This window comes from Lichenostomus cassidix, chromosome 4, assembly GCF_008360975.1.
Source record: "Lichenostomus cassidix isolate B80296 chromosome 4, HeHo_3.0, whole genome shotgun sequence".
NCBI classification, from domain to species: domain Eukaryota; kingdom Metazoa; phylum Chordata; class Aves; order Passeriformes; family Meliphagidae; genus Lichenostomus; species Lichenostomus cassidix.
This window is the reverse complement of record NC_139484.1, coordinates 35,430,169-35,458,082: the sequence shown is the minus strand read 5'-3', so window position 1 is coordinate 35,458,082 and position 27,914 is coordinate 35,430,169. Positions and strand designations below refer to the sequence as shown.

The 27,914-nt window shown below is 51.1% G+C and overlaps 1 protein-coding gene and 3 long non-coding RNA genes across 6 annotated transcripts; 2 read left to right on the top strand and 2 right to left on the bottom strand.

Annotated features, from left to right (window-relative positions):
• Positions 1-4,216: 4,216 nt before the first annotated feature.
• LOC146438249 (uncharacterized) lies at positions 4,217-10,175 on the bottom strand. The gene is made up of 3 exons (XR_014851716.1): positions 9,910-10,175; positions 9,389-9,481; positions 4,217-4,355 (listed from the first exon to the last, which is right to left on the bottom strand). It is a non-coding gene; the product is annotated as an uncharacterized LOC146438249 (long non-coding RNA).
• Positions 10,176-10,887: 712 nt separating this feature from the next.
• Positions 10,888-13,293, top strand: HAND2 (heart and neural crest derivatives expressed 2). The gene is made up of 2 exons (XM_085058688.1): positions 10,888-11,472; positions 12,477-13,293. The coding sequence occupies exons 1-2, from the start codon at positions 10,918-10,920 to the stop codon at positions 12,573-12,575; spliced, it is 654 nt and encodes a 217-aa protein (XP_084914814.1). The 5' UTR covers positions 10,888-10,917; the 3' UTR covers positions 12,576-13,293.
• A 108-nt stretch (positions 13,294-13,401) lies between these two features.
• On the top strand, positions 13,402-16,152 carry LOC146438247 (uncharacterized). 3 transcript variants are annotated; one of them, XR_014851714.1, is made up of 4 exons: positions 13,402-13,630; positions 13,993-14,055; positions 14,219-14,291; positions 14,611-16,152. It is a non-coding gene; the product is annotated as an uncharacterized LOC146438247 (long non-coding RNA). The 3 variants fall into 3 exon arrangements; XR_014851715.1 differs by having other exon boundaries at positions 14,219-14,295; XR_014851713.1 differs by having other exon boundaries at positions 14,219-16,152.
• A 9,420-nt stretch (positions 16,153-25,572) lies between these two features.
• On the bottom strand, positions 25,573-26,681 carry LOC146438246 (uncharacterized). Its single transcript, XR_014851717.1, has 2 exons — positions 26,510-26,681; positions 25,573-26,183 (listed from the first exon to the last, which is right to left on the bottom strand). It is a non-coding gene; the product is annotated as an uncharacterized LOC146438246 (long non-coding RNA).
• Positions 26,682-27,914: the final 1,233 nt, after the last annotated feature.

The window sequence follows — 27,914 nt, the reverse complement described above, 5'->3', positions numbered from 1 at the left end:
AACAACAACATTAAGAGCAACATTGCTCCATTTGCTACTGTGTCAAACAATACAACGACTGTTTAGCATTACATATTGTTTCCCTGAGTATCTGAAATTACTGTGGGAGTAGAGAAGTATTTACATCTAGAAAATCTGCATTCCTCAAAGCAGATGTTTTTAATTTTAATAACATCAGCCTATAGAAGTGAATATCTGAAATACTCTGATCACTGAGTGCAAGTTGCTGTTTAGAAGTAACACTCCATCGTAGCGGGTTTGCAGAAAAAATCAGGAGCAGCCAGGAGAAATAAACTGCTACTAACTGTGCTACCAAGAACAAATCTGCTTTTTTTTCTTTGAAAGCCACTTAAAATGCCCTCCTCTGCACAATAATGTCATTTTCTGCACTGTAGATGTGCCATATTATAGACCCGTAGACCCATACTTGGAAAATAGCACATGTAAAATTTTTTGTAGTGTGTGCCTTTACTTTTCCACACATGCAGCCCAGATGTGTGCATGCACATATCACACAAAATGGGCATGTACTGTTTTTACAAGCTAGGACATATCTTTATGAATAGCACACAAATGGAGTGAGGGGTAGCCCTTTGTGGGCTCCAGGGTATGCAGGGCAGAGTCTCTGGACTCCAGGTAAGGAAAGATGTATACATATGCAGTGCTCACTTTTCCCACTACTCTGTCTGTATTGCAGACTGCAGGCTAGTGTCGACGCCCTTGAAGGGACTGCAAAAAAAGTGCTTGCAGTCCTTCAGTGCAACAGAATGCAGCTCAGTGCAGAGTACAGTCAACTTCGCTCAGTGAAAAAGAATAAAACCAGCCTGCACTGTGGTCTGCCTCCCTAGGCAAGACTGGCAATGGTGCATAATCTAGCCTGACCATGTAAAATTTTTTTCCACCGACAGTAGGCACATGTAAAATTTCAATTCATACAAATAGGTGCCTCTCTGACAAAAAAGTTGGCTTAAACAGAATAACTCGTACTGATGAGGTCTGTATTTGTGAGTTTTCATGATCTTTCTTTTTCCCGTGGATGTCTTTTGTAGATGTTGTTCCATGCAAGATTTGGATTGACATATCTGAACTGACTGTTCTACAACCTTTCTTAATAAAATCAGGTCTCTGTACACACTCGCCTGTCATATTAAAAAAAAAAAAAAAAAAAGCACAGGAAAAAAAGCAGTGTGACTTTCATTTAGCTGTATGTGAGAAAAAAAAGTTCAACTGAAAGGACTTATTTTAAAAGAATATGTCTGACTGCACATGCTGCGTCTGCATTCTGCTTTCATAGCTGTTAGGTTTCAAGTGACCAGTCCCTCAAAGTGCCATGCTGCATGCATGTGTGTGTGCTGAGATGGGAAAATCTCGGCACCGTGCAATATGTGAAGCAAGTGTTTCAAAATCTACACCTCCAAATCACTGCAGCCCAGCAGTAGACCACTGGACCTACCAGCTATTCCTTGATTTCTAGGTGACCTAAACCTGGATCTGGGTGCTCAGCATAAGATATATCATGAGTTGATCATAAGAAAGAACAAAAACAAGGCATGGAGACACTAAAAAATATGTTTGGCACCTTAGATGCAAATATGCTTGCACTGTATATAAGAGTTTGAGGACCTATGAATGGTTTTTTACAGTGGAACATGAATCTAGAAAAACATGCAGGGTTTAAATCTTCCAAGCGATTTATATGCAGAACCTGCACTTACTTCAGGGAGAATTAGACCCTTCACCACTTGGAAATCCTCCCCCTGAAGTACCTATCTTTATTAGTACAGGAGTAACTGGAAAGGAAACAGCCTAATGTGCTCATTATGAGATGGAAGGTGGAGCATTGCTTCTGACTAAAAGTTTTCTGTATTAGTAAACTATGAAAGGGTAATGCCAGCCTCATCATAAATAATCGAAGCATATCCACGCAGTGGTCAGAAGTAAACTCTTGTGCCCATGAAAATCTCAGGGAATTTCGTCATTGAACTGAGGGGCACAGGGTTGGATTTCTGTGTTCCGAGGGGGCTAGAAGAGGAAATACGGGTTATTCTTTTCTATGTAGGTATTTTTAGATGTACCTGCAAAATAGTTGAATCGTAAACCCGTTGAATCCTTGTGTTTTGCTGCTACAGAGAATCCATAAAAAGAGATTTATTGTCATATTTCCCTTTTGTGTTGTACCGTTCCCCTCCATCATAAAATATTCTCCTCGTTTTATAGCAAAGCAAATATAACAGCTTAGTTCATAAACGCCAAATTCTTCTCTGTTACACTCCGGCTTTCAGACATAATCGAATTAGCTCCGATCTGTGTTGATGTCGCTGCCCTGAGCCGCAGCAACGAGGCTTATCGAGACCTGACGTGTGCCAGGGTCGCTGTGCAGTGACCGAGGTGGACCCGCACCAGCCTGCAAGTCTACAGGAACCCGCCCAAGCCGTTTTAACTTTTATTCTTCCTGACGAAGATTTAAAGCGGCTCTGTACAACAGTCAAACAAGAATAATCAGCTGCGGAAAATATAACAAATCTTAAGAGCAGTTTAACGGAGAGAGAGAGGGAGCGAAGCCCGCAGACCAAACCAACCGCTCGGACTGCCCTGCGTGGGGACAGGCGGGCAGCCTGCCTGCTTCCTGACCCCGTCATAAGGGGGGCAAGGCGGTGCTCGGGGAAAATCCCTTCTGCTGGAAAGCTCGTGGCTTCACAGCAGACGTAGCCAAAAAAAAAAAAAAAAAAAAAAAAAAAAAAACACCAAACCAGCAACAGCAACAAAAAACCACCAGCATTCAGCCGGGGGGATTCTGTATGATTTTTTAGTTTTGACCCGACCGAGACCACTCGCTCAGTGGCTCCCGCGGGCGGTCCCGCTCAATTCCCAGCCCACGGAAAGGTGTCTGCGGGGCTGGGCGGCAGGGGCGGGAAGGGAGGGGCGGCCGGGGGGGTGGCAAGGGGAACTCTCCCCAGCGTGCAGGTAGCCACAAGCCAGGCTGTAATTACAAAGCAAACAAGGGTGAAATATTGAATCGGCCTCGCCCGTGACAAGATCTGCTCTTTTTGCCGCCAATGTGTTTGTGGAGCTCTATTTAAAGGCGCTTGATTGAGGAAACGTTGAAAATAGCAGTTAGGGTTTCCCTAATGAGACCTCTAGAGGAAAGCAGTGGCATTTAGGGGGCTACAGCAGGAGGAGGGGAAGCGCTTAACCCTTTCCAGCCGCCCCCGGCCCGGCGGGGCTCCTCCCGGGCACGGCACCGCCCGCGGGGCGCCGCCGGGACCGCCCGCCCCCGTGAGGTGCGATGGGCAGGGGGGCAGCCCTCCGCCTCGCCCTCGGCCTTTGGCATTTCCAGCGCCGGCGGGAGGGGTGCCGGCGGCCCCGCCGGGGCAGTGCCGGGCAGGGCTGAGCATCTCCAAGGCTCCCGGAGCGGGCGGCCCGCGGTCCCGAGCGTGCGCCCCGAGAGGAGAGCAGTGTCGGGGCTCTGACTCCCACTGCCCTTTGATGGACTAGGTCGGATGGCCAATTGGCTACGGGCTGATGCTTCAACCCAGTAGCTGAAGGGCGGGTGGGGAAAAAAAAAAAAAGCGGCCCTTAGAAATCCCTAGAAGACCGGGGATGTATTGAATTAGTAACGAGACGTGTCACACCAACACGCACTGCGCGGGGGCCTGTGACACTCCTTTCCCTCTAGCCATCGCTCCCATTTCTGTTGCTCTGTGAGCCTGCCCCGACACTCATTCTTGCAACCTCGCACACGCTACGTGCTCAATTAGCGCCTGTCTGAGCCCCGCATTACACATGAATGAGAACTCTGGTAAAAATGTCTATAATATTTTGAAAGGCGCTAATGCCTGTGAGGAAATATGGATCGCAGTCCTCTTCTCTCGAAGTGCTAACACTTGAACAACATTGATATCTCTCCGCTCTCGATTTTATAAATCCTTTCTAGCTCCAAAAAACGGGGCTTGGCTTCGCAATGAGTTGCCCCAGCCTGTAGGGCCCTGGGATGTTACCTAGGGCATCTGGTCGCCCCTCTCCCCGGTCACCGCACCAGCCTCTGCTCACACATGACCCTCAGTCTCTTGGTTATATATATTTATATATATATACACACACCTGGACGGGGATCAAAATAAACTTTTAGGGAATACCTAATAAAAAGTGAGCATTGTCTCTCCCTAGAGGAAAGAAAAGGTGAGCTGCAGAAAAACAAAGTGTTGACTTAGTTAAATAAGTTCAGCACCGTGATATAAAGTATTTATTTTCATTGTCGCATTTACACCCACTCTTTCTGGCCGCTGCTCCGTTTCCCTGCCGGTCTGGGGAGGTACATGACACCCACTTCTCCATTTTTCGGCTTCTTAACTTTCCTGAAAAGAAGAGTAAAGAAATTTTTTTCAGCTAAAGCGCTGCAAATAAGCATTTTGTGTATCCACAGATACGAACATATTACGGTACACGCCCGTGCGTTTCTAGTAAAGTCTCCTGTATTCTGTTTACATTATACCATTTCTGTTTGTAATTATTTTATTTTAATTTTATGTCACTTTTAACACAAGCCAGACCGGTTTTCCCTCCGTGTTTTGTACACAATGCTCTCTTTCTCGATAAGATGTTCTGTCCTATCTTTTCGGTTTTTTCTTTTAAAAAATGTTTATAGTTCCCCACGAGCAATTCTCCAATATTTCACTCTTGCATTTTAAGGACTTGTCCCTGTCTTGCTTTATTTGTTTGTGTGAAATTTAGTTTGAAAGGAGATCAGAGAGAGCAGGAGGGGTTTGTAATAAGAGAATGACCAAGTGACCTAAAGGCTGATTATATGTCATTAACTGGAGACTTGGTGTATCCAAATTACCAAAAAGACCTCACTCAGCCAGATCAATTACACCGAGATACGCATATAGGAATTGCGGTACGGGCTGGTCCTTCCACCAAGTGTGCAGCCGACATTTGTAGGACTCAGATGCTGAGTTTTCGGACAAGCTCGTGTGCTGCAGCCGATCCCGGGCAAACGGGAGCGGCGTGCAGTGCAGCAGGTATACAGCGCGGGGGACACCGGCACGACGACACCGACATTTTGGGGCGTGCAGTTAGGGCCAAATTGCAGCTAATTTTCACTGCTCCAGAGGGATTTTTCTCTTAAGCCAAGCGAGGTTACCTTTGATCTATGAAGACATTTTAAACCCCAGCCTCGTTAAATGGAGACTTTCTATGAAGAATGAGAATAGAAGTGTTGATTTTTGTTAACCTAAACACAAAACGATGCCAGCCTAGCCGCCTTCTTCCTCCAATGTCTGAACTTCAGATGCTGGGGGACAAATATTCGTTAATGAAGGCAATTACATTCGAGAGCTATTTCATCAGCGTCGAGCTCAAGTGTAGCTTAAGATGCTCTTTCCCGGAAAAACAAAAAAATATTAGGTGAAAAAACAGCGTGCTTGTCTGTATGCGTGTGTGTTTATACATGTGCATGTATAGGAGATACATATAACAATTTCAAAAAACAAAGACACACTGTATTCATTGCAGAATTTTGTAAGGTCTTTATTACAATTCTTTTGACAAAGAAGGGGTCTTGGTTGGAATTCGTTATGTTTTTCTTTTCTTTCCCTGATTCCTGTCCAGGGTCTAAATGCAACTCTGAATCCTCGGTCACAAATATAAGCAATCCTCGAATAATTGCTTGCACATGCCGTGGTAAAAACGCGTAGGGTCCCGCGCTCACTGCCAATCACTGCGACTTACGAAATGGTCAGTGTCTTGGGTTTTTCTCATCTCTGATCTTTTCTCTTTCTTTTTTTTTCCTTTTTTTTTCTTTTTTTTTTTTCCTGTATACACAACGGCTGCGAGATTATCATGCCTGAAATATGTGGGCGTTCATTACCGATAATAGTAACGTAAACCAGGGTTCCTCCACCTCCAAGGGCAGCGATTAATTCGGGCCTGCTGGGCCCGATCCCGCCCTCTGGCCTGGGCGTTGAAATCCAGGTTGTGTGAGCATGAGAGAGGGTGCAAGCCAGGCCCCTTAGGCACAAGTCCTTTTCATTAACCCGCACTGATAGGTTGACCTCCAAATCATATTTCTCCGTGCTTCTTTTCAAAAATCCCAATTTTTTGCTTGTTTATGTCCTTTCACGGACTCCTAAGCAGTGGCCCAGACATAGAATGCGTCGCATCCCTGGGACACGGGATGCTCTGGCATCCCCAGATCCATCCGAGAGCGATATCCCTTTCTGATACGTTTGGTCCCGGGTCAATGACATCATGCACTCTATAAATTCAAACCCCTCTCGGCTTTTTAAGCCTTGCACCGGGCGGTTGAGCGATGTGGTGGGCAACCGGGCAGAAGGAGAGGGAATCGGCACCCCGATACTTAGGGAGCTGCGGGAAGGAGAGCAGTCGAGGGGGCTGCCCGGCCAGGGCAGCGCCTCAAAAGCAGAGGACGGCGTGCCCTTGGAGTGCTTTCGTGTGTCTGATTGTTTCTTTGCTTTAATGGAAATTATGAAGGGAGGTCCCGGCGCTGCTGCACGGAGCAGGGATGGGTAGGTCTGGCGTCGGTACCGGGCACCGCAGTGGGGACTGCGGCTCCCGCCGCTGCCCTGTCCCGATAATCGTCCCGCCGATACCGGACGCTCCTCAAAAGGAAGGTGCGGGAAAGAAGCCACTGAGGGGGCTCGCCGTCCAGGCAGCGGTGAGGGGCCTCTCTGCCCCTGGCCTGCTCCTCACAGGGCCTGGCCCGGTGTGGCTGCCGTGCTCCCAGTCAGCCAGCCCGGCAGTCCCCAGCAGATGTGGGTTTCCGACCACCCAGCGTCGGCATCTCTTCCCCGTTTCCATACGGTTTTCCCCGAGTGATTCGGAGAAATTAGCTTAATTTGCAATTTAGCTTAATTCACACAAGCCCGAGGGGAGGAGGGGGGAGCGCAACTCTATTGTTCTGTTATCCCAACTCCCACCCTACTCTTGGCCCGGAGGAGAGAAGTGACCTGGCGATAAGCGGCCCGGCGGCGACTGAGCGCCGGGGCAGGGCAGCGGGTGGCCCCGGCGGCGCTGAGCGGGCGCCCGGCCCTCCGCCCCCCGCCGTGGGCTCCTGCCCCAGCTCCCCGGGAGCCGCGGGGCACCCACCGGGGGGCAAGGGCAGCCCCTTCCTCCGGCTCGGCCCCGCCGAGGGCTGCGGGGCTGGAGAGGCAGGGAAAACCTAACGATACAGCCCCACACGCCGATTCCCGACAAAATAAAATAAAATAAATTTTAAAAATAGGGTAGAGAAAGAGAAAACCAGCCTCGGCACAGTTTGCACCAAAATTTCTTTATTATAGCAAGGTTGGTAAGTCCCGTTTGGCAGCAGAGTCCAGATAAATCGCCGCCTAACATGCAACTATTTTGGCAGGGAAATAAAGTGACATAAGACTTGGGTTTCTTTTTCTTTTCTTTTTTTTCTTTTTCCTCAGGTTTTTTTTTTCACCATATGATATGTGCAAGAAAACAAAATCTAATCAAATCAATAAGTGTAAGATTGGAAAAATGCTGGTGCTTTTTAGCGAACTTTGAGCATATTATTGGGAATGGTTCTTCGCGCTGCAGCGTTTTTCAATGCGTGGATCAAACAGAAAAGGTTATAACCCATGATCGGGAATCCTGAGTATTTAAAAGCTGAGGGAGGACACAAGACTTGCATTTGCTCTAAAACTCCCTTTATAAAACACATAAACAACTGCTGGGATGGGAAGAAAATATACGTATAAGATCCTTCTGGGTGCTTTATCTAGAGACTCCCTTTCTTCCAAAGTTAATTTAGCAATCATGATGCTAGCTTTGGAAACTGGTGTTCTGATCGATATCTCCTGTATATTTTATTACTTTTTCTCTGTCTCATGTTTTCCGTTTCCTTCGTCATTGGAGATGTTATCGGAGTGACCGTAGTGTCTTGTCACAGAAACTGTCACAGTTGCAGTTTAACCTGCAGTATATCGGAAAGCTCATACACAGACAGTAGGAGAGTGTAAAGAAACACAAGCCCGTTTGCAAGTCAATATAACTTTCCGGTCTTAACAATGTCCACTTCTTCTTCGCATCAATAATATATCGTGGCAAAATAAAACTGGAGAACCGCTGCAGAAACTGGGTGGATTTCCAGGCTGAGCCCTGCAGACATCTCATCCCGAGCTGCAGGGACACGCTGCCTGGCCGCTCCAGGGCTCTGCCTGCACGGTCTGCCCACGGCCTTCCTTACTTTTAAAAATCCTCACTGCAGACACGTTATTCCTTAGGATAACACAATATATACACGTGTGCTTGTGCAAATATAGATAAAGATATCCATCAGTTGGTTACAAGCGTGTGTGTACGTATAAGATATATGTGTATATACATCAATTCTACATCTGGACTAGTTTTTCACTTTCGTACTCAGTTTACACCCAGACGCTCACGCATATGTGTATATGCTTATAAAAGCGTATGCCTGCGTGTCTGCACTCCGTGCACGTCTCCCCTCTAGGGCCGACTCTGCACTCCCCGTCCTGCCGAACCGTAGGGCAGGCACTCTCCCTCGCCTTTAGTAACTCCCCGACGAAGCCTGCTCCCTGGTACCGCAGCAGGCTGCTCCTTGGAGGACGGCCTTATCCGCAGAGACTGTCCACTCCCTGCCGGGCATTCCCCGCCGAGAGCCCGCAGACCCACTTGCAAAGCCCCCGGGCCCCAACAAGTCCCCTTGTACCGTCAGCAGCCCTTTCCACGCCCCGAGCGCAGCCTGCATCCTCTCCCCGGGCGCTGAGTTGATTTTTGCCGTCTTCCCACCACCCAGCGCTTCCCCCCGAGGTACCCCCACCGCCTCTGCAGAGGAGCCGGAGAGCGCATTAAGCTGCTGCAGAAATTGGAGCGCAGCTCTTGCTGCCTTCTTTCTCTGACTCCTCCATCTCTATCTTTCTCTTTCTTTAATTTATGACCTCTCGGCTCCTGTTGACACAGTTTTCCACACTGCCTATATTGTAGAACTGCACTGTAATATACGCCGAATCAGCCTAGGCGTCAGCCAGCACAAATAAAGGTGCGTGTTTGATATTTCGCAGCTATTTGGTAATGCTCGGCTCCATTTGAAGATGACAACAGTGCACCTCGCCTCCGAGTTATCCATGAAATAACTTACAGCTTGAGATCCATTTTTCTTTTGTTATATCTGCAAGCTTACCAAAGCAAAGCACCTAAATAGCTACAGGAAATTTCCTCCTTGGCCTGAGAGTTAAGCAAACGTTTAACTACTCCCTTTCGATAACTAAACCTGCTTTCTGCAGACGCTGGGGTTTTTTATTGCAGAAGCAGGAATGCTGAGAAATATTTATATATTTGTTAGCAAAAGCTAGAAAATTAGCTCGGAACATGCTGTAAAAAATATTCGGTTACTTACCAATCATACCAGTTAAAGAAGCACGAAACTGATTTCAGGAGCGTAAGCCACTCGGGTGAACACTGGTGGAGGTGCATAGGCACGGGCAGCAAGCTGGAAAACAATCAGTTAGAGTCGAACTTATTGTTAATGTCTCAAAACAATTCCTTCTGAAAGACAATACCATCCCCGTGCAAGCCCCGAGAGCTCCACTCCCTCGGTCAGTCAGCAGGCGCGCAGTCGGAGCCAGCCCGTGCTAACCGGGGTCGCGAGTCGGGTGACAGGCAAGGCAGAGTAGCTTCGCCTCCCTCCTCACGGAAACTAGTGATCTCGTGCTGTGTATTAACCAGCAATACAAGTATAAGCCGGAGCGCTGCGGGGACATGCCTGTCGCAATCGGGGCACCGATGGTGTGCCCTACGAAGCCGGTTTTATTTTTTCCTCTACTGGACCGGCACAAAGCACTTTTCCAGAGCAACCTCAGAGGCTATAAAGCTCTCACATAGACTTTCGCCAAGAAATTTCTTGGGTCCATACTGTACCTGGTTTGAGATTATCCGATATTTAAATTTTAATGAGTTTGTAGGGGGTTTTTTGTTGGTTTTTTTCAGTTTTTTTTTAAATGCAGATTTTACTGTAAGGCATCTGCTAAACACTTGCATTAACCTCTGCCTCCATGATAATTTTTCCCCCCTTATTTTAATTACATTACGGATGCGGAGGGGCAGCCAATCCTAAAAGAGGAGCTCGGCAATTAGCAGAGCGAACATCAAAAAGTTTTATTGCGGAGGGCGGTGGGCCCCGCCCCCACCTCGGCCATTGGCGGCCGCCGCTTCTGACGACATATATTAACCCGAGCGGCCCTAAACATGTAGCTGTACATGGAGATCGGGCCGGGAAGCCCTGCCAGTGCCCCGTGCCGCGCCGAGCCCCGCCGCCGCCTCCGCCCGCCGCCGCCGCGCCCGGCCGAGCGGCGCGGATGCCCCAGAGGAGCGCGGGGGCGCTGAGCCGCGCGGCGCGGCGGGCAGCGATGCGTGCGCCCGCCCAGCACTGACGGCCCCGCCGCCGCGCAGGGCAGAGCCAGCGCCGCCCGCCCGCCCCGAGCCGGGGGCGCATGGAGGGGGGCCGCGTGTAAGTACCACCGGCCGGGCCGCGGCGGACTTGGCGAGAGCGGAGGGAAGCAAGAGGCGAGGAAGATCCCAGGCTGGGAAGCCAAGACATTTTGTTTTGGTCGACATCTCTCCATAGCTTTTTTTTTTTTTTTTTTCTGTGCGAGCTTCCTCGAAGACCCGGCCCCGGGCGAGGAGGAGGAGGAGGTGGAGGCACAACGCATGAGCGGCGGCGGCGGCGCCCGGGGAGGGGGGATCGCTCGGGCACCCGCGGGGACTTTGCAGCGCCCTATGGAGAGGCAGCGGGCAGCGGGGCAGTGCTGAGGGGTGAGCGGCGGGCAGCGTCTCCCGCCGCTGCGGCGGGGGTGGGGGGCGGGCGGGGAGGGGAAACCTTTGTTTTGGGGCCCGGGGGGGCGGGGTGGGGTGCTCTAGGGAGCGGGGATGAGTCTAGTGGGCGGCTTCCCCCACCACCCGGTGGTGCACCATGAGGGCTACCCTTTCGCTGCCGCCGCCGCTGCCGCCGCCGCCGCCGCCACCCGCTGTGGCCACGAGGAGAACCCCTACTTCCACGGCTGGCTCATCAGCAGCCACCCGGAGATGTCCCCCCCCGACTACAGCATGGCTCTGTCCTACAGCCCTGAGTACGCCAACGGGGCGCCGGGCATGGACCACTCCCATTACGGGGGGGTGCCGCCCGGGAACGGCCCGCCCGGGCTCGGGGGGCCCCGGCCGGTGAAACGCAGGGGCACGGCGAACCGCAAGGAGCGGCGCAGGACTCAGAGCATCAACAGCGCCTTCGCGGAGCTGAGGGAGTGCATCCCCAACGTGCCCGCCGACACCAAGCTCTCCAAGATCAAAACCCTACGTCTGGCCACCAGCTACATCGCCTACCTCATGGACCTGCTGGCGAAGGACGACCAGAACGGGGAGGCGGAGGCTTTCAAGGCAGAGATCAAGAAGACAGACGTGAAGGAAGAGAAGAGGAAGAAAGAGCTGGTCAGTGCTTCGGAACGGGACGGGGCGGGACGGGGCGGGGGAGCCGCGGAGAGGAGGCTGCTCGGTCGCCCGCCGGCGCCCCATCCGAGCGCACCAGGCGCCGCGCTGGGCAGAGTCGCCGGGGGATGTCCATGTGGGACACCTCGGTCCCACCGGTCCCTGACCGTACCTGCGGGCCAAAAGCGGGAGAGTGCAGAGCCGCGGGCTGCCGACGGCGGCCGGATCCGACCCGGCGCTTGAGAGCAGCCACGGGGAAAAGGCTGCCGCATTAGGGCCCCTCCGGGGAGGTTATTTCCCGGGCTGCTGCTTGTCCCATGTCCCAAACCATGATCTCGCAGGAGACAAGCCTCGGCTCTCTTAAATGAGAGTCTGGAGGTATGATTACCTGGAAAGCCCAGCCCAGCTTTGAACCCTGGGCAAGCACGAGGTTCCTGCCTCTGCGTTCGGAGTTTCAACTTTTTTGATTTTTAACGGGAAAGTCGGCTTAGGCGAGGAAGCGCAAGCCAAATTTCGTGTAGGCCCTACGGCATACTCGCGTGTGATTGATTCCCGCAGATTTGAGGTGGCCGCAGGTCGGATGTTTTGCCCCAGTACGTGCCGGTGCCCAGCTTCTCCCCGCAATCAGTGAGGGGATGGTTTAGGGGGGGCCTTATCGTAATCCCTGTGGATGGCTGGCGCCTCTCAGCCTCCAGCCCCGTGCTCCGGCCGCGGCAGAGCAGCGGGATGGCACGGAGCGGGTATCGGCCTCCGCCGGGGTCCACGGGCCGTCGCGCAAGACGCGAGGCCTCTCCCACGGGCGGCGGCTTCGCCCGCGGCGAGATCCCGTGAAGGTTCCCGTTATGTTTCTTGAAGCACTCAGGCCTCGATAAGGTCAGGTCTCCTCGTAGTTTTCGATCTCGAGGCAGAGCAGATGCGACCTAGAAAGGGGAGGAATATATCTAACCTTTTTTTCTCTCCTTTCCCCCTTCTGTTTCTCTCTCTCCCCTCGCATCCTGTCTCCCCAGAACGAAATCTTGAAAAGCACAGTTAGCAGCAACGATAAGAAAACCAAAGGGAGGACTGGCTGGCCGCAGCATGTCTGGGCTTTGGAGCTCAAGCAGTGAGCACGGCAGGACTGGAGGAGCCGTCCTCTTAGTCTCGGTAGTGAGCTCTCCTCTGAGGACTCTTTGTATTTGGAATCATCCAGTTTATTTATGTGCAATTTCTCCCCCAACCCCCCAAAATGTGGATATTTGAAGGAGAGGGAAAAAGCATTCCATATATGAAGAGGAAACTCCAGCTTGGTAAGGGGTAATGTCTCTAAATGTTTTGTGAATGTTATTTGCTCTGTATAAAACACATGAGGAAAACAGAACCATAGAAAAGGAAAAAAAATCCCTCCCTGGCATTAGTGTGTATGTGAAGTGTATCTTTAATACTTGGCCTTTTGGATATAAATATTCATGGGATTATAAAGCTATATTTCAACAGAAGCAGTTGCACCAATGTTTCGATTGACTCGGTATTTAGTGTTGTAATTTTGTTGTGGTCGTTCGGTATTTGAAGATGTTTTCAACAGTTATTGGTTATGTGCACTTCCGTCCGTAAGGGAAAAAGTGGAATCTAATTAATATTGAAGGTGTAAACGTTGTAAGTACTCAATAAACCACTGTGTGTGTTTTATACAAAACAAAAGAAAAAAAAAAGAAAAAGAGAAAAAAAAAAGAAAATCCAAATCTTTTTATGTTTTATACCTCAGAATGTTTTGAATAACAGCGTTGTTTATGGCTTTTTTTTTCATAATATTTAAAATATTCGGAAGTAAACTAAATTATAAAGATGGCTCCTAATTTTATTTTTAAACAAGTGACTGAATGAAAGGAGGGGTAGAGGGAGGGATCTCTCAGCCCCGTGGGTGTTGAACAGAAACCGGCAGTTCAGCTGAGTAGCAATTCCTTGTGGTGGTGTTCTCCATGCAGGAGACCTACTGCGAACGGGAAATGGACAAGGGTGCAAACCCCGGGCGGGTCAGGCAGAGCAGAGATGCGCGGTTTTGTTGCTGTCGGAGCCCGGGCGGCGGTGCCAGGCGCGGGCCCGGAGCGGGGGCGGCTTCCCGGAGAGGGGGCTGGAGGCAGGCGAGAGAGGCTGGTGAGCTTTGCTCGGAGTGATTATGTAGCAGGTAATTTTACGTCAGGGAAGAAAGAGCGAACAAGGCAAGAGATTTGCGGAGGGAGGGTGGGGGGAGGGCGTGCTGTAGGGAATATATAAGATTTACAATGAGCTACGGTGAACTTAATATTAACTTTGTGGTTCCTAAAACTCTCCTGGGTTGCACGATTCCCGTACGCCACAGCGAGTCTAATTATTTTTAACCTTTTTTATCCAGCTGCAAACTGCAGCAACCCGTGCTGTGGCTCTCTGTAGTATGTTCACTGCTTCCCCAATAGGGTTTCTCTTCCCTTATACATTTTGCCCCTTCTATCGAGTCCTTTACAAGGGTCCCGATGCCAATCTGGTGACTTTTCTGCTCCCCAATCCCAGGGCGAGCTGCAGATTTCAACGCTGGGAAATGCGTGGCATCCTTCTGTATCGTAGGTATGCAAGGTAAAAATGAAAAGTTTTTACATAAGGAAGCTGGTCTAGGTATTTTTTGTCCATTCCTGGTTAAGGGCAAGGTTTTCCACCTGTTCCATAATATAATTCGGTCTAGTATTTTAAACTTTTACTTAAATCATCTCAACTTAAACCAAGCTGGCTCTCTCCCCAGGTCTGCATACCTGCTGGCCTTCCCGCGCCAGCGTGCCTAAGGAAGTGGTTCCCAACGAGACCCAGCAGTAAGCGTAGGTAGATGTGCAATTGCCCATAAAAAGATAAGGGAGCCCCTGCGCCGCTTCGCCGCCCCTGCTGACAGTGGGAAGGTTGCGGGGTTACAACAACCAGACAAAAGTGATGTGCCCTCCCTCCCGTCGGGTCAGGCAGCCCGGCTCTGCTCCCCGGCGTGGGTCTGTGTTTACAGACACTTGCCTCTGTTTATAACACTTGGAGAGAAGAATCTGCCCCCTTGTTTGCTTTTCCTTGCCTATTAGTCGCCCAGCTGGTGAACTGGAGCTTCTCGCACTCTCCGTTCCCTATTCAAACAATTTTTATTTTTCTTTATAGCGGCACACGAAAAAATTAAAGGGGTGAGGGGTGGCCGCGAGTGCTGTGGTGCGGCACATCATGGACAGCCTCTCTGCAGATGCTGTGTCTTCCCTCGACCAAGTCACCGGGTTGCAATTCCCCCGAGAGACTAGCGGTAGGGCCGGCGGGCGAATCCGGTATTTCCCCATGAATAATTTTCCGGGTTTGTAACGTCAGTTTATCAGAACCAGGAGCCCTTCTGAATCCGCTAAGGAGGAGCTCTTTTAATTGCTCACTAACGAGGATGTTGCTATTTTCTCAGGAGCAGCCATTCCCGCAGCTAAATCACAGGAGCCCTAGACAGGCCGGAGCCGACAAAAATGTAGGTTTTGACGTTAAAAGCTAAATGGGGAAGCAGAAGGTAAATTGATGGTAGATGGGGATGTCAGTGCCCTGGCCTCAGCTCTCCTCCGGCGGAGTCAAGGCCTGATAACAGCGGAGCGCTGCGCTCCGCATCCTGCCCGCACCCGGGGGCATCGCATCCCGACGACCTGTCCGGTAATTCCTCGGGGCCAAAATATTTTTGGGAGCTTTTACCGAGGTTAAAGGAACGTAACCTCTTACATGGGATAGCAGCCTTTCCCACTCTGCAACATTTCTCTGTGGGTGCAGGAAAGAAGAGAGAAGGGAGGGCAGAGGGCCGGTGGAGAGCAGCCGGGTGGCTGAAGCCCTGTCCCCTCAGACTGACTCAGAACCCGTGTTTTAGGCCAGTAGCCTCGTTTCATGGGTGGGGGAGCGAGACCCTCTGCTCTCTCTCAAGAGAACATAGTGTTTTAATTCTTTTTCCCCCCTTGAAAAAGAAGAGCGACAGAACTCCCCCGGGTGACGTCCCGCCTCCCCTTCCCTCCCAGGGAGCGGCCCCTCGGTTCCCCGGGTGCGGGCCCGGCTGCTCGCCCGAACCAGCGCGGTAGTCCCCTCGCAGGGAGGCGAGGACCTCCCCAGCGGCTGCGTGTCCCCTGGGGGCCCCGAGGCAGACGGCAGCGTGGATTTTTAGAGCTCGCCTGGGTTTTGGAAAGCAGGGACGCAGCGCGGGGCCTGCTCTGTGCTTCGCTGCTGGCAGCAAGCCTATCGGCCTCTGGTAGAACTCAGTTTTGGGGGACTCTGTGCAACCTGCGGGACCCCGGCGGGACCTCGTTGCTATCGGATGTGTACACCATGCCTGCACTCCTGCAAGCAAAAGAGAAAACACCCGTGGTGGGCTTTTTTTCCTTCGTTTTGCTTTTTGTTGTGGGCTGGGGACTTTTTTTTCACACACTCCTCCTCTCCCTCGTCGTTCCCAGAAGCTCTTCTCTGCCTCAAAAGATTATTGCAATGATTATTTCTAGTTTGATATCGTTGTCAAAGAGGTGCAAGGGGGCTTTTCGGCCAAGCCAAAGACACCCCCAGAGCAAGGGCCGGGCCATACGCGAGCAAACACGCGGGATATAAGCAGGACTAGAGGATGCCGTGGAGACAGCATGAAGTTGAAAAGTGGGCAGGGACGTGGGGAGAGAAGGTTAATAATAAAACCTCTAACCAAAATATCCTCCTTTTGCGCTTGGAAATCTTACCTTAATCCTCCTTTTTCACACGTACTCGCCCAGCGATTCACAAATACACCCAGAAGAAATCTCCAAGTAGCGATGGGAAGGAAACGCATTCCGCACGCCTACAGACATAATCCCCTCTGCTGTAACGAGGGGCTTATCAATGTTTTATATATTTTTAATTTGGGATTTTTTTTTTGCTGCAGGCCATGAAATATGTGCTTTTGCAAAGCAGCCCCGATCTTTTCTATTTCTAATTGGCCAATTACTGTTCAGCGGTTTCGGCTTGTCACATACAATGGAGAATAAAGCAGAGCTGTTATCTGAATTATATATTCACATAAATTTTAGCAAAGCTTTCTGATGCGCGGGGCCGGCGGATTTCTGAGGTTCCCTGTGCCTCTCTCTTTCCCTTCCAAACCAGCGTGGTGTGTGTCTCCCTCTTCCTCAGTTTTCCCTCCCCCAATCCCATTTTCCTCTAGAAATACCATTGCTTTGATGATGCGATTTTAGAGCATTGATTACAAATTTATTCTCAGACACTATATAAGTCTTTATATCTGCTATTAGAGACATCTGGGAATGATTAGAGCCGTCCCTCCCCCGGCTCTGCTCCCTCTATCTTGCAGCGAGGAGCTAGAGACATGTTGACGTCAGATCAGACGGCTCGGAGCCATCCTGCTCTCCACTTGGGTGTAATCACGGCGACGCTTTCCAAGCCCCGGCCCGGCCGCGGCCGCCAGCTGGGATGCGGGTGCAGTGGGGACGCGGCACTCCAGCCCCGGGGATCCTCGGCACAGTTCGATTTTGAGCCCCGAGGGCTGCTGCTCTTCTGAGTTTGCCGCCGAGGTCGTTTGTTTATTTGTCTGATTGGTACTTTGAGAAAGCAAAAGCGGTGCATTCCGCGGGCGGGGTTACTCCCCCACCTACCCCGCTCCCCCCAGCCACCGGTCCAGCGCTTGCTTTATCTCAGCCCGATTTCTCCCGGCGCATTCCCTCACAGCACTGTCTTCCAAAATAAATACCGAGCCAGGCAGATTTCCACCTTATGTCTTGGCAGGGAGAAATTAGCCAAACAAAGTGCAACGCTTACGTGCGGGCAGTCGCAGGCGCGCCGACACCCCGTTATCCAAAGTGGTAGTCAGGTTTCCAACGAGCCGGGAGAGTTGGAGGCTGCTGTTAAAAGAGGACGATTCCCTACCCAAACGGCAGTGCTGCTGGCGAGGAGATGGCTTTGCACCTGCTATTAAATCCTAATGAATCGCCTCTAATTGAGAGCTGGGGCTGGCTGACGGGAACGCTGAGCAGCCTGCGTGGAAGCCTTGGCTCAGTGGGACCCAAGACCACGTTTGATGGGCTCACTTTGACAAACTTTTTACTTTACGACTTTTTATGTTTCGTATCACTCTGTTTTTTCCCCCAAGGAGATAAAATAATAATAATTGAATAAATAAAACTTAAGCCTCCGCTGGCTGCTCGTAGTCTTGGACGGCTGACACTTGTCCAGCTGTACGTTACAATCAGTGCTACTACCAGGAAGGAGGGCGGGGGGGTGGATGAGAAAGCAGTTGATCTCGTCTCCAGAGGAAAAAGATAATGTTAGACAATTTATCTGAAGGATTAAATTCTCGCGGTAAAATACGCTTGCCAGGAAGAGGGAGAAAAGAAAAACAAAGCCCAGTGTGGCCCTAAAAATAAATTTAAAAATACTTCAATTTCTTTGTTCCAGCAGAATAAAATAAAATAAACCCCCTAAGATACCGCAATGTTCCTCTGTGTCTATCCATAATCTCGAAAGGAAAAGGAACATTTCCTTTCTGAATCAGTGCAAACGTTCTGCTGTGAGCTCGGCTTCCCACCGCAGCCACCGACCCAGGGGTCGGGAGAGGGTAACTGAATTTAAAAAAAATTGTTAAAGAAAAGAGAAAAAAAAAAAACTGCGAAACAAGGCCTAACTGAAAAAATCTCAGGAAAATCCTGTCTCTGTCCTTTATGGGAGACCTCCGACTGGTGACGGCTCTGTGGCAGGGCTGAGGCTGTCTCTCCCGGCACCTCTCTCTGGGGAGTCCCCCGCCCTGGGGCTGGAGCCGTCTCTCCGCCGCCAGAGGCCCTGCGAATCTCGGGGCAGAGCGGGCAGGGTCCCGCCGGCCTGCCTGGGCAAGGCGCAGGGGTCCGCAAGTCGCCGGGCTGGGGGAGAGGCGCGGCTGCGGCCCGGAGCGGCCTTCTGGGAACAGCAGTAATGTGTTAGCGAAACAATGGAGATCAGCGGGCCCGCAGCTCCCAGCCCTTCATTTGCTAGCCGTGGAGGCTGTTCAAAGCGCAAACAAACCCCTGCGTTGCCCAAAGGACTCGGGTGAAAAAATGTACGATTCTATTTTAATGTAGAGCAGTAGAATCGTTTTGCCGGTCCCGTCTATTGAACAAACGTGGGGGTAATAGAGAGGCCGACTCTCCTATAGGGGTCCCTATTTGCATGCCATATGTGCCTATAGGCTGCAACAGCTGCGTATAATGAACTTCTTAAAAAGATAAATATGTGTGTAAACCCGGAGAAGTTTTCTAAAAGTGGCCTAAAAGACAATGAAATGTCCTGCCAGAAAATACAGGAGGAGGAAGAGATTAAAAAAAAATAATAATATTAGGTACTCCCCCCACAAGCCTGTAGCCTTCGCAAAGTTGCTGGCAGCGCTGCCCGAAGGAGGACCCCGGCAGCTGGGGGGGTGCAGGAGGCCGACGACGTCCGGGGGTCGGGCGGCGACGGGGGGAGGTGGTGTCTGGAGCGGTCTGGCAGGGGCTAGCCGAAGCACAAGGCTCGGCCTTGACTGCCTCTCTCCCAAATCTGGTTTTCATAGACCCGCGCAGTAATTACCTAAAGCCATAACTGTCTCCGAAATTATTCATTAAAGTCATTCCCGGGAATCTCGCGGCTCGAGAGCCTGCATTTATGGCCTTTGCGCCCTCCGAGCACGATATCGCCTCTCGCCTTGCATCCTCGGCGGCCGAGCGTTCAGCATCGCGGAGAGCAAGGGGGAGACAGGGCTGCTCTCTCTTGCCTTCCCCTCGGTGCATTTGTTTGCCGGGGCTCAGGTTGCTTTCCCCCTTTTGGCGAAGGAGCGCGATGCAACCCGGCAGATACCTTGGGAGCGAGGAGGGTATTTTGGGGAGTTGCAGTGTTGTGCGGAAGATCATGTCTGTGCCCTGTGGTGCTGTCAGCGGTGACAGATCCCAGATGCAGTCGCTACTGTATGGCAGATTGAGTTTCTCAGCAGAAAACTCTCTCCCTCCCTCCCAAACGTCTTCAAAAACCTTCTCCAGACACTGCGGGTCACTTCGGCTCAAACGGGGAGAGAAAGGGGGAAAAAAAAGGCTTTTCCTCTCTCCTCCCGCTCTCTTCCTCCCGCCGGATCTCTCTGGGGTGCGCGGGGGGCCATGACCGGACCCTTGTGCACCCGGGGGCCGAGGCCTCCCCTCTCGCCCTCGTCCTGCCGAGAGAGCGCGTCGCCGAGCACGGGGACCGTCGTCCAGGTAAGCGGGGGGCGGCGGAGAGCGAGGCCGGGGCCGACGGCCGAAATGATCCCCGGAACCGGACCCTCCTACCCGGGTCGGATCTCGCTGCCTGCAATGAGCTGCCCTACGCTGGGTGGCTGAGGTGTGCCCCTGTCCCAGACGCGGGCATGGGGTGGGAATGGGGGGACAAGGTAAGACCCCTCGCCCTGCCACGCCTGCCGCGGCGGGAGGAAGCAACCGGGACCCGGATTCGCCCAAAACCCTGGCCCGGCGGGGCTCCGGCTGCCGGCGGTGGTAACGAAGCAGAGTGAATTTAGGGACTTTAGACGGGGAACCGGAGGAAGAGCGGCAGGAATAGGGGAAGGGCGGCGGCGGGCGCTGGGAGCACACCCGGCCGGCTAGCCAGGAACCAGGAGGACTGGCCAGCTGCGAACCCGGAGGCGTCCCTTCCATCCACTGTCCCGGTAAGCGGCGGAGGTCGGAAGACCCTCACTGTTCCCTCCTCCCTGCTCTTTTTCACCTCAACACGTAAATGCAAGAGGCTCGGGTTTTAAAAGCTCTGGAAAGTCATCCTTCTCTTCGAGACATCTAATGTGTTTCAACATTCCTGTTCTCCCACCCCCATAAAATATTGGTGCCCCCGAGTATCCAAATCAGAGGCCAATTGGCTATAGTGTCCCCTCCTGGGGCTCTTCTTCCCCTCCGTGCAAGTGGGTGATGCTTGAGGGCTCGTAGTGGACTGTGGCCATGTAACCCTCTCCTCCTCACCTTAGAGGAGCAATGCCCATACAATGTCTGGCAACAGTGAGGACTCTCGTCCGCCGATGAGCTCTCAAAACACTTCGGGCAACTGCTGGCCATTTGGCGTGGCAGCCCTGGGGTCGGAGTAACCCATGCGAGGTGCCTCGAACCTCATTCCCCCAAATTTTCCCTCTGCAACCTCATTTTGTTCTTGCTTCTTGGAAACGGTTTCAACTAACCCCGCTCTCGGTCTTTCCTGCCCCAAATGAATTAAAAGTCTTTAATTCAACTGCTCACCCACTCCCTCTCCCCCTCTCCTTTTGTCTTTTTTTTTTTCTTTTTTTTTTTTTTTAAAGGCAACTCTTGCCTTTAGCAGAAGTATAATTGTGACCCTGCCTGATCCACAGAGCCTCCTGTTGGGAGCAGTTAGCTGTGGTTGCATTAGGCCAAAGGACCTCCCAAGTGGCGGTGGCCTGGGTGTCATAGGAAGGGACTCTGCACATTGTCCATTCTTTCTCATCAAAGTCCCAGGCACTGTGGAGCCAATGGTTTGGTAAAGGAGGAAAATAGTAAACAAGCCTTTTCCCTCCCTTCTCAATACAGCAGCCCCGAGATCTTCCTGGGACACAGAAAAGGGAACAAACTTTTTCATAACTTCAGCTCTACGGTGTGATTTACATTTCCGGCTGCTCTGTCAGAGTGGCAGTAATTTACAGCCTGATAAAAAACACTTTTACAACACCAGAACATGTTCAAGTGGTGGCTTACTATGCGCTTTTCTTTTTTTTTTTTTTTTGTAAATGGGACACAGGCAAGAAAAATGTTCAGTTTCCTGCCTTTTTCCATCATGGCTTTTTGAAGAGTCAAATGGGCTGAAGTCGTTGTGTAGGCAAAAGAAAAAAAAAAGTAGGAGCAGGCTGAAGAAAACAGGCATGAAGTCAATCCTGGGCTTTTGTTTCTATGCTGTGTATTAGACGTCCACGTTTCTCCTATTTCTCTAAGGTTTTCGTTTAACGGATACTTCTATTATTGCGCTCTCTGGCCAAACCCTGCTAGTCTTGCCCCAGGGATTGCTTTCATTTAGCCAAGTAGCTATTGTGTTTAAACAATTTCTTTCCTTTAATAATTCATTTCTTCTCCGAAGTCTAAAATCGAGTGGGTCTGGTAGCATTTATGAAAGGGGAAGCATCTTTTATTCAGTTCTAATACCGGGGGTAATAGCGTTATCCCTTCTTGAGGAACATCCAGTTTGTTCCAGACAGGCTTCTTCACCGGGGCAGGGCAGGACGGGTATGGAAACTAATGTACAACATCCCTACCCTGGTAGAAACGATAAAGTTTAGTAAATTACAAATATGTGAATTTGGCAGACAGTTAGGAATGAAAATGATCAAACGATTAAAAAAAAAAAAAGCATCAATGAATAAACCACATGTAGCAGTTGCTGCTTTCATGACTTTGGTAATTATTTACACCTGAATCATAGTTTACTCCAGCCACGGTTTCAAAAGTAAACCTTTAAAGAATTTAATTATTTCCAGTTTTCGGCAATAGAGATAAAAAAAAAAAGAAAGAAAAAAAGAAAAAAGAAAAAAAGAAAAAAAAATAAAAGTAGGTTAGCATGCAACTGCTGTCTCCCGAGCTCTCATAAAAGGCTTTATGTGCATTTCCATCCCAAAGACACAAGCGGCCCTTCCGCATTCTCCCCTCCCCTCCATACAGGAGCGTTCACTGTCATCTGTGCACTTATTTACGGCCTTTTGAGAGCCTGCTGAGTGTGGTCACATGGGACGCTGTATATATATGTGTGTGTCTTTGTGTATGTGTATATGCATATATATATATATATATATATATATACACACACACATTTGCCTATGTTCAGTCGAGGCACAGTACTGAAGCGTGTGTGGGTGAACTCCCTGGCTCCTTCCTTCAGCTCTATAATAGCTCTGTTATTTTTGCTAAACGATCAGGATGGCTCTACGTGACCCTTCGTCATTTAAAACCATTTTCTATCATTGCACGTGTGCCGGAGTTTGGGGGGTGTGGTGGTGGGGATGTAGGGGGATGGATGGGGAGGGGGGAGGAATAGACAAGTCATTGAGAATAACCGGGAAAGCCTGTGATGTATAGCACATTTTATCTTTATTTAGGCAACACGACGTTCCCGGGATGGCCTGAGTTTCCATGCGCGACAAGGGCATGAAGCACATCCATCCTCGGGGAGGTGCAGGCAGGCTCGGGGAGCTGCTGTGGCCGGGGGACGGCTGGGCGAGCGCAGGGGCAGGGCACCCTCTCGTTCCCCTGCTGCCGTTCTCTGCATGTGAATGACGCACTTTTGGGGGAAATTTAAAAAAGGAAAAAAAAATTAAAAGGCGGCTCTCCGTTGCCGGAGCTCCTCGGCCGCACTGGCCTGGGCGTGTGCAATGGGCGCGGGCAGCAACCCCGGGGCTGGTACCCCCTGTGTCCTCCGGAGCCCCCCTTGCCATGGGTACTGCGGCGAGTACTTTCAGTATTTCGCTGCTCCCTCTCCTTGAATCCACCTCACTCCGTGCGTCGGGGCTGACTTGGCATCCTTCGTACGGCATCCTCGTGTGCACTGTATCCTGGGGCAGGGCTGGCTTTTAAAGGGCTCTGAAACAGGCAGTTTGCCTTTAGGAAACCGGTTCTGGCTTGACTCCGGGGGGAGTCCAGGGGGTAAAAGGGAGAGGAGACAAACCCGTGGTTTGGTTTGGAGCGCAGGCTTCTGCAGGCGGGGGTGTGCCCCTTCCCTGCGCACGGCGGCAGGGACAGGGAGTGCCGGACTGTGCCCCGGTGGGAGTTCCTCGGGCACATCCCCCGGCGGGAGGAGGCGGTGGCCGGGGATCGCGGGGCTGCCGAGCCCCTTCCCTCTGTCCTGCCCGTACCTGGCGCGGCGGGCGTCTGCACTTGCTGAGCGGGCGGGTGATAAAAGAATGGAAATATTAACCCCACACAGAGTTTTTAAACTTTCTGGAGTTTCCCCAAAACAAACGGCAACCTAAAATCACTTGATCTGTGAGGGGTTTAGACGCACTCCCTCTCCCTGGCCCAGAGTAACACGCTGCTGGTGCATTCAGCACTAGCTGCAGAAATATGTGGACATAAACATATGTGTGGGGACATCGATTAAAAAGCTGTGCATCACCTTGGGTTAAGGGATCACTCCTTAGGGCTTTTTTGGTCACTGGCTCCTCCTCTGTAAAACAGCTGTTAGAAATGGTGTTCCCTGAAGGACAACGAGTTCGGGTATTTAAAATTTATTTCCCCGCCCCCCCCCCCCCTTGGCGGAGAGAAGGGAATATCATACGGGGGGCAGTAACTAACCGTAACTTCATTTTCTAGAGGTGTACAACCTCAAACATGTGCTTCATTATACTCTTATTTGTTGTGGCCGATCATCGTCATGTATATCTAGTGTTACTTCATTCGCAATGCCATTACTCGCGCGTCTTTCTTATTTTTTAAAACAAAGGTATGTTTTTACTTGTCCAACCCTAAGAAGATTGGACAAGGGTTGGACAAGTAAAAAAAAAATCTTTGTTTTAAAAAATAAGGTATTTTTTAAATACCTTATTTAAAAGGTATTTAAATACCTTTTTTAAGGTATTTAAAGAGGGGCGGCGATGGTTCCCACTGCAGCATCTCATTAAAAGCGACAAGAAAGTAGAGGTTGAAACATGATAACGTTGTATAATATATTCTGAGTGCAAGCTGTATAAGCATAGAAGGTGTTTAGAACGTTAACATTTTTCTTTTGTTTTTCTTTTTTTTTGTTGTTTAAAGCAAAGTGGTGATTTTATTTAATGGTGTACACACACACGTCTGTGTGTGTGTATACATGTATATCTAGATATATTTCCTTCTCCCCGAAGAGAGCTCTGACACCTGTTGTAAGCCCTAAAAGAGAAGAACACACTGTAAATGTTTCCTGTGATTTTTTTTTTAATGATAAGCACTCTTCTCGGACAAAATAGCCACAGGAAAACTTTACTAAGTAAACGTTCACGAAAATATCTTGGAGGTTGAATTAATCTTCTGATGGGATGAAAAACGTCTTTGTTCGGCCCGTGTTTCCCGAGTAGGACACCTCCGAGGAGACCCCTGGCAACGTTTCTGCAATCTTATTAAATTCTGTGGAGACTAGATACTGAATTTGCTCTTTATTTTGACTTGCTGAGCAGTGGGACGAAAAGCATGATAAAATTAAAAGCGCTTGCAGGGAGAGTCAGAAAAAGCACCATTTTCTTCTTTACCTACTTGGGGGCTCATTCCTGGGCTTATTTGCACCCAGACCACCGAGTGGCCTCCTGCTGCTCCGCGGGGCTGCCGCGCCATCCAGGGGTGCAGCGTCGTGCCTGGAGCCCGCGGAGCCCCCGCGCACCCTCCGCGCCCCCTTCGCGCCGGCAGCACCCAGTGGAGGGGGTGAAGCCGCCGTAATTATTTTCCCCGCAGATGTTGCCCTGGCATTTAAAGGGCTAAATCCCAACTTCCAGGCACACAGCTGGGGTGTGTTGTATCCTATCAATTCATAACAAGGAGGCATTCTGGAAAGACTCGTAAGGATATTTATTTTAAAGTGTGTGCTGAAAAGATGTATGCTGGAGGGAGGAGGGACAGGGCTGGGCGTCTCGAGTTTTGTTTCTAAGCCAAAACGGCACAGTTCGATCTGTGAACAAATGGTTTCCAGAGAATAGTTCTTTTCTCTTTCTTTTCCGTGCAAGAAGTTTGTTTGAAGTTCCCGGAGTTTTAATGTTAAATAATATTAATACCAAAATGAATACTTCGGGGCTTCTTGGTTTAATTTTGAAAGGCTGGCATGTGTGGATTTCTTTCTTTCTCTCTCTTTTTCATTCTTTCTTGCTTGCGTTCTTGCTTTCTCTTGCTTTTTTGTTTTCTTTCTCTTTCTTGTTTCTCCCCTCTTTCTTGCTTTTTTCTATCTTTCCCTCTTTATCTCTAGCTCTTCCACCCTCTGCCTCTCGTTCCTCTCTTTCCTTCTCTCTCTTCTCCCCGCCCGCCCTCGCCCTTTCCCCCCCCCAACCCTATTTTTTTTTTTTTTTGGAAACTCCTTCTTTCAACCGGACTGTGTTCGGTATATTGTTGCTGGTAAAAAAATAAATAACCCAATAAATAAAGCAGGCTCCTGTTATGACAAGTTCCAAGCCAGAGCAACGTTTTATGAGTTAAAAAAGCCCTCGAGGAAAAACAAACAAACAAAAAAAGACAAAAGCATTTAACCACAGGATCGCTGTCAGCTGAGGTGTGGGACGGGGCTTCGGGCGCACCTCGCCCCCAGCCCCACTGCGGCGCAGCAGTCAGTGCCCCTGGCGCCCCGGAGAAGGCGGCGGACACTGCTCCCGGGGAGGAGGGCTTGCAGGATCAGCCCTTAGGGTAAATCACCGGCAAACCCTCCGCAGAACAGGCAGCTCGGGGAATGGGCAGCTCGGCAGGGCGCTGCTGTTTCCTCCCTGCCGCTTTTCTCTTTCATCTCTGCCAGTTTGTTAAAACTATTGCGAAAATAACGAGAGATCGCGTCAGCGCATTGTGGAGGCTGAAGGCTGCCCGACCACCTTCAACTCAATCGGGCAGTATCCCGGCTGCTCCTGCCACCCGCCCCTTCGCTGCTGCCTGGGTGGGCAGCGGCGGGAGCCTGGGTCCGGTGTCCGCCGGGAGCCCTTTTTGCTCCGGGCCGGCATCTCTTAACGTGGGGCCAGCGTGCCAGCAACGCCATCCCGCTGCCTCTGGGCGCATTCTTCTCTAGAAATGGAGAGGAGAAATAAGGAAATGTTGGTAGGGGGTTTGTAGAGAGTCGAAGTCTGAAGACTGTTTGTTCCTCTGCAGATCCTAGGAGGGGCTTCACTCCGGCCGCGGGGAGCCATCCCCAGCCGGGAGCGGAGTGGATCTGCCTGCCCGGGGAGGGCCGGAGGAATGGGGTGACAGCCGCACCGCGAGAGGTCCCTCCCCGGGTAGCGAGAGCCTTTCGCTCTTCTAATCGCTTGCATGTGCCTGCGCCCTGAGCACCCCGTCTCTAGCAGCGGCAAATGCCGTAACAGCTCGAGTGTCGTAAATTACAGAGACTTCACCCTGGCAGGGAGATGCCGGGGAGGCGTCCGGTTCGTCTGCAGCTCTGGAAGGCACGGGAGGAACCGGCCTTGCTGCTTCCCTCATTTCCCTTTTCCCTCTCTCCCCCTCAGCCGGCTCCTTCACGGAGGGTGATACCGCAATGACTCGCTCGCACGTTTCGGTGTAAGGGAGATTTTGGTCTCCCACCCCCCCTTTTTTTTTTTTAAGTTGTTAACTCCCGTTTATGATCGAAATGTTACTCTCTGCGTTTTGTTTCGTTCTGGATGCCATTGGTTGGCCTGGGTTTAATCAGAAGGAAAAAATGCTCGCCACAAATGTAGCTATTGTTTGGCTGGAGAGACGGCTGGAGAGACGGGGCCGGGGTAGGAAAGCAGAGGAGACGGACGAGTGTGTGTGACAGTGACGGTGGGACAGGCCATCCGTCTCACCGAGTCCTGGCCCTGTGCTCAGCCCTTCCGAACACAGAGCTCCCTTTTTCCCCAGCCTGCCCGCAGCAGTATGCAGGGGAGCCGGGGGCATGTTATCTCAGGAACATAATGCTAATAAATGTGCTCAGATGTTGGACATTCCCCTTGCCTGTTTTATAGGGTTTCGCTGGTGGTGCTTAATGGGCTGGGTCACCGGGACTGATGCTAGCAAGGTTATTAGGATTAAGTAACCTAATGAATCGTATGGCCATTAGCGGGCTTTGAAAGAAGGTAGTTTTCTCTGTAACCTGGTCTCCTGTCTCTTAACACGGATAATTATTTTTAACTGTCCCTCAATCACAGGTCGGAGGGGGGCTTTTAAAAAAATTATTTGTTTAAAACTCTCTCTGATGCTTAGGAATTGATTTCTTCACAGAAGAAGCCTGTCATTTTATCTCGAAGTTCCTGGGATCGGCGGGGAGAGCCGCACGCTGCGGCCGCTCCCCCCCTGCTCGGCGGAGCAGCCACCGCCGGTGCCTTTCCCCTCCGCTGGCCAAGGGCATCTATCACTAGGGACGCGGCTCCGGGAGGGCTTGAGAAGGATTTGTATTTATTTTTTTCCGGAGAAGGTTTTTCCTTTTTGTGTCTTTTGCCGAAGCCAGGTAAGCGATGCAACGCTCGGTTCCCCTCCCAGCGGCTCGCCCCGCACCTCTCTCTCCCGGGGAGCCCTTGGAGGCTCCATTCTGGCTGTGGTTCCATCGCCCCGCACTCGGGTACCACCACCGGGGCCCGCGGTCCCCCGACCCGAGGGGCGGTCCTGGGCCAGCGGGGAGGCCGGGCGGCGACACAGGCAGGCGGGCAGCACTGCAGCCTGCAGCTGCCCGCGCTTCCCGGGGCAGCCATGGCCAGGGGGAGCGCAGATTATCAGGAGCTAACCCCCGGCTATCCGCTGTCTTCTCTGGCCAGGAGAAACCAACTCTTATTATTATTAAAATTA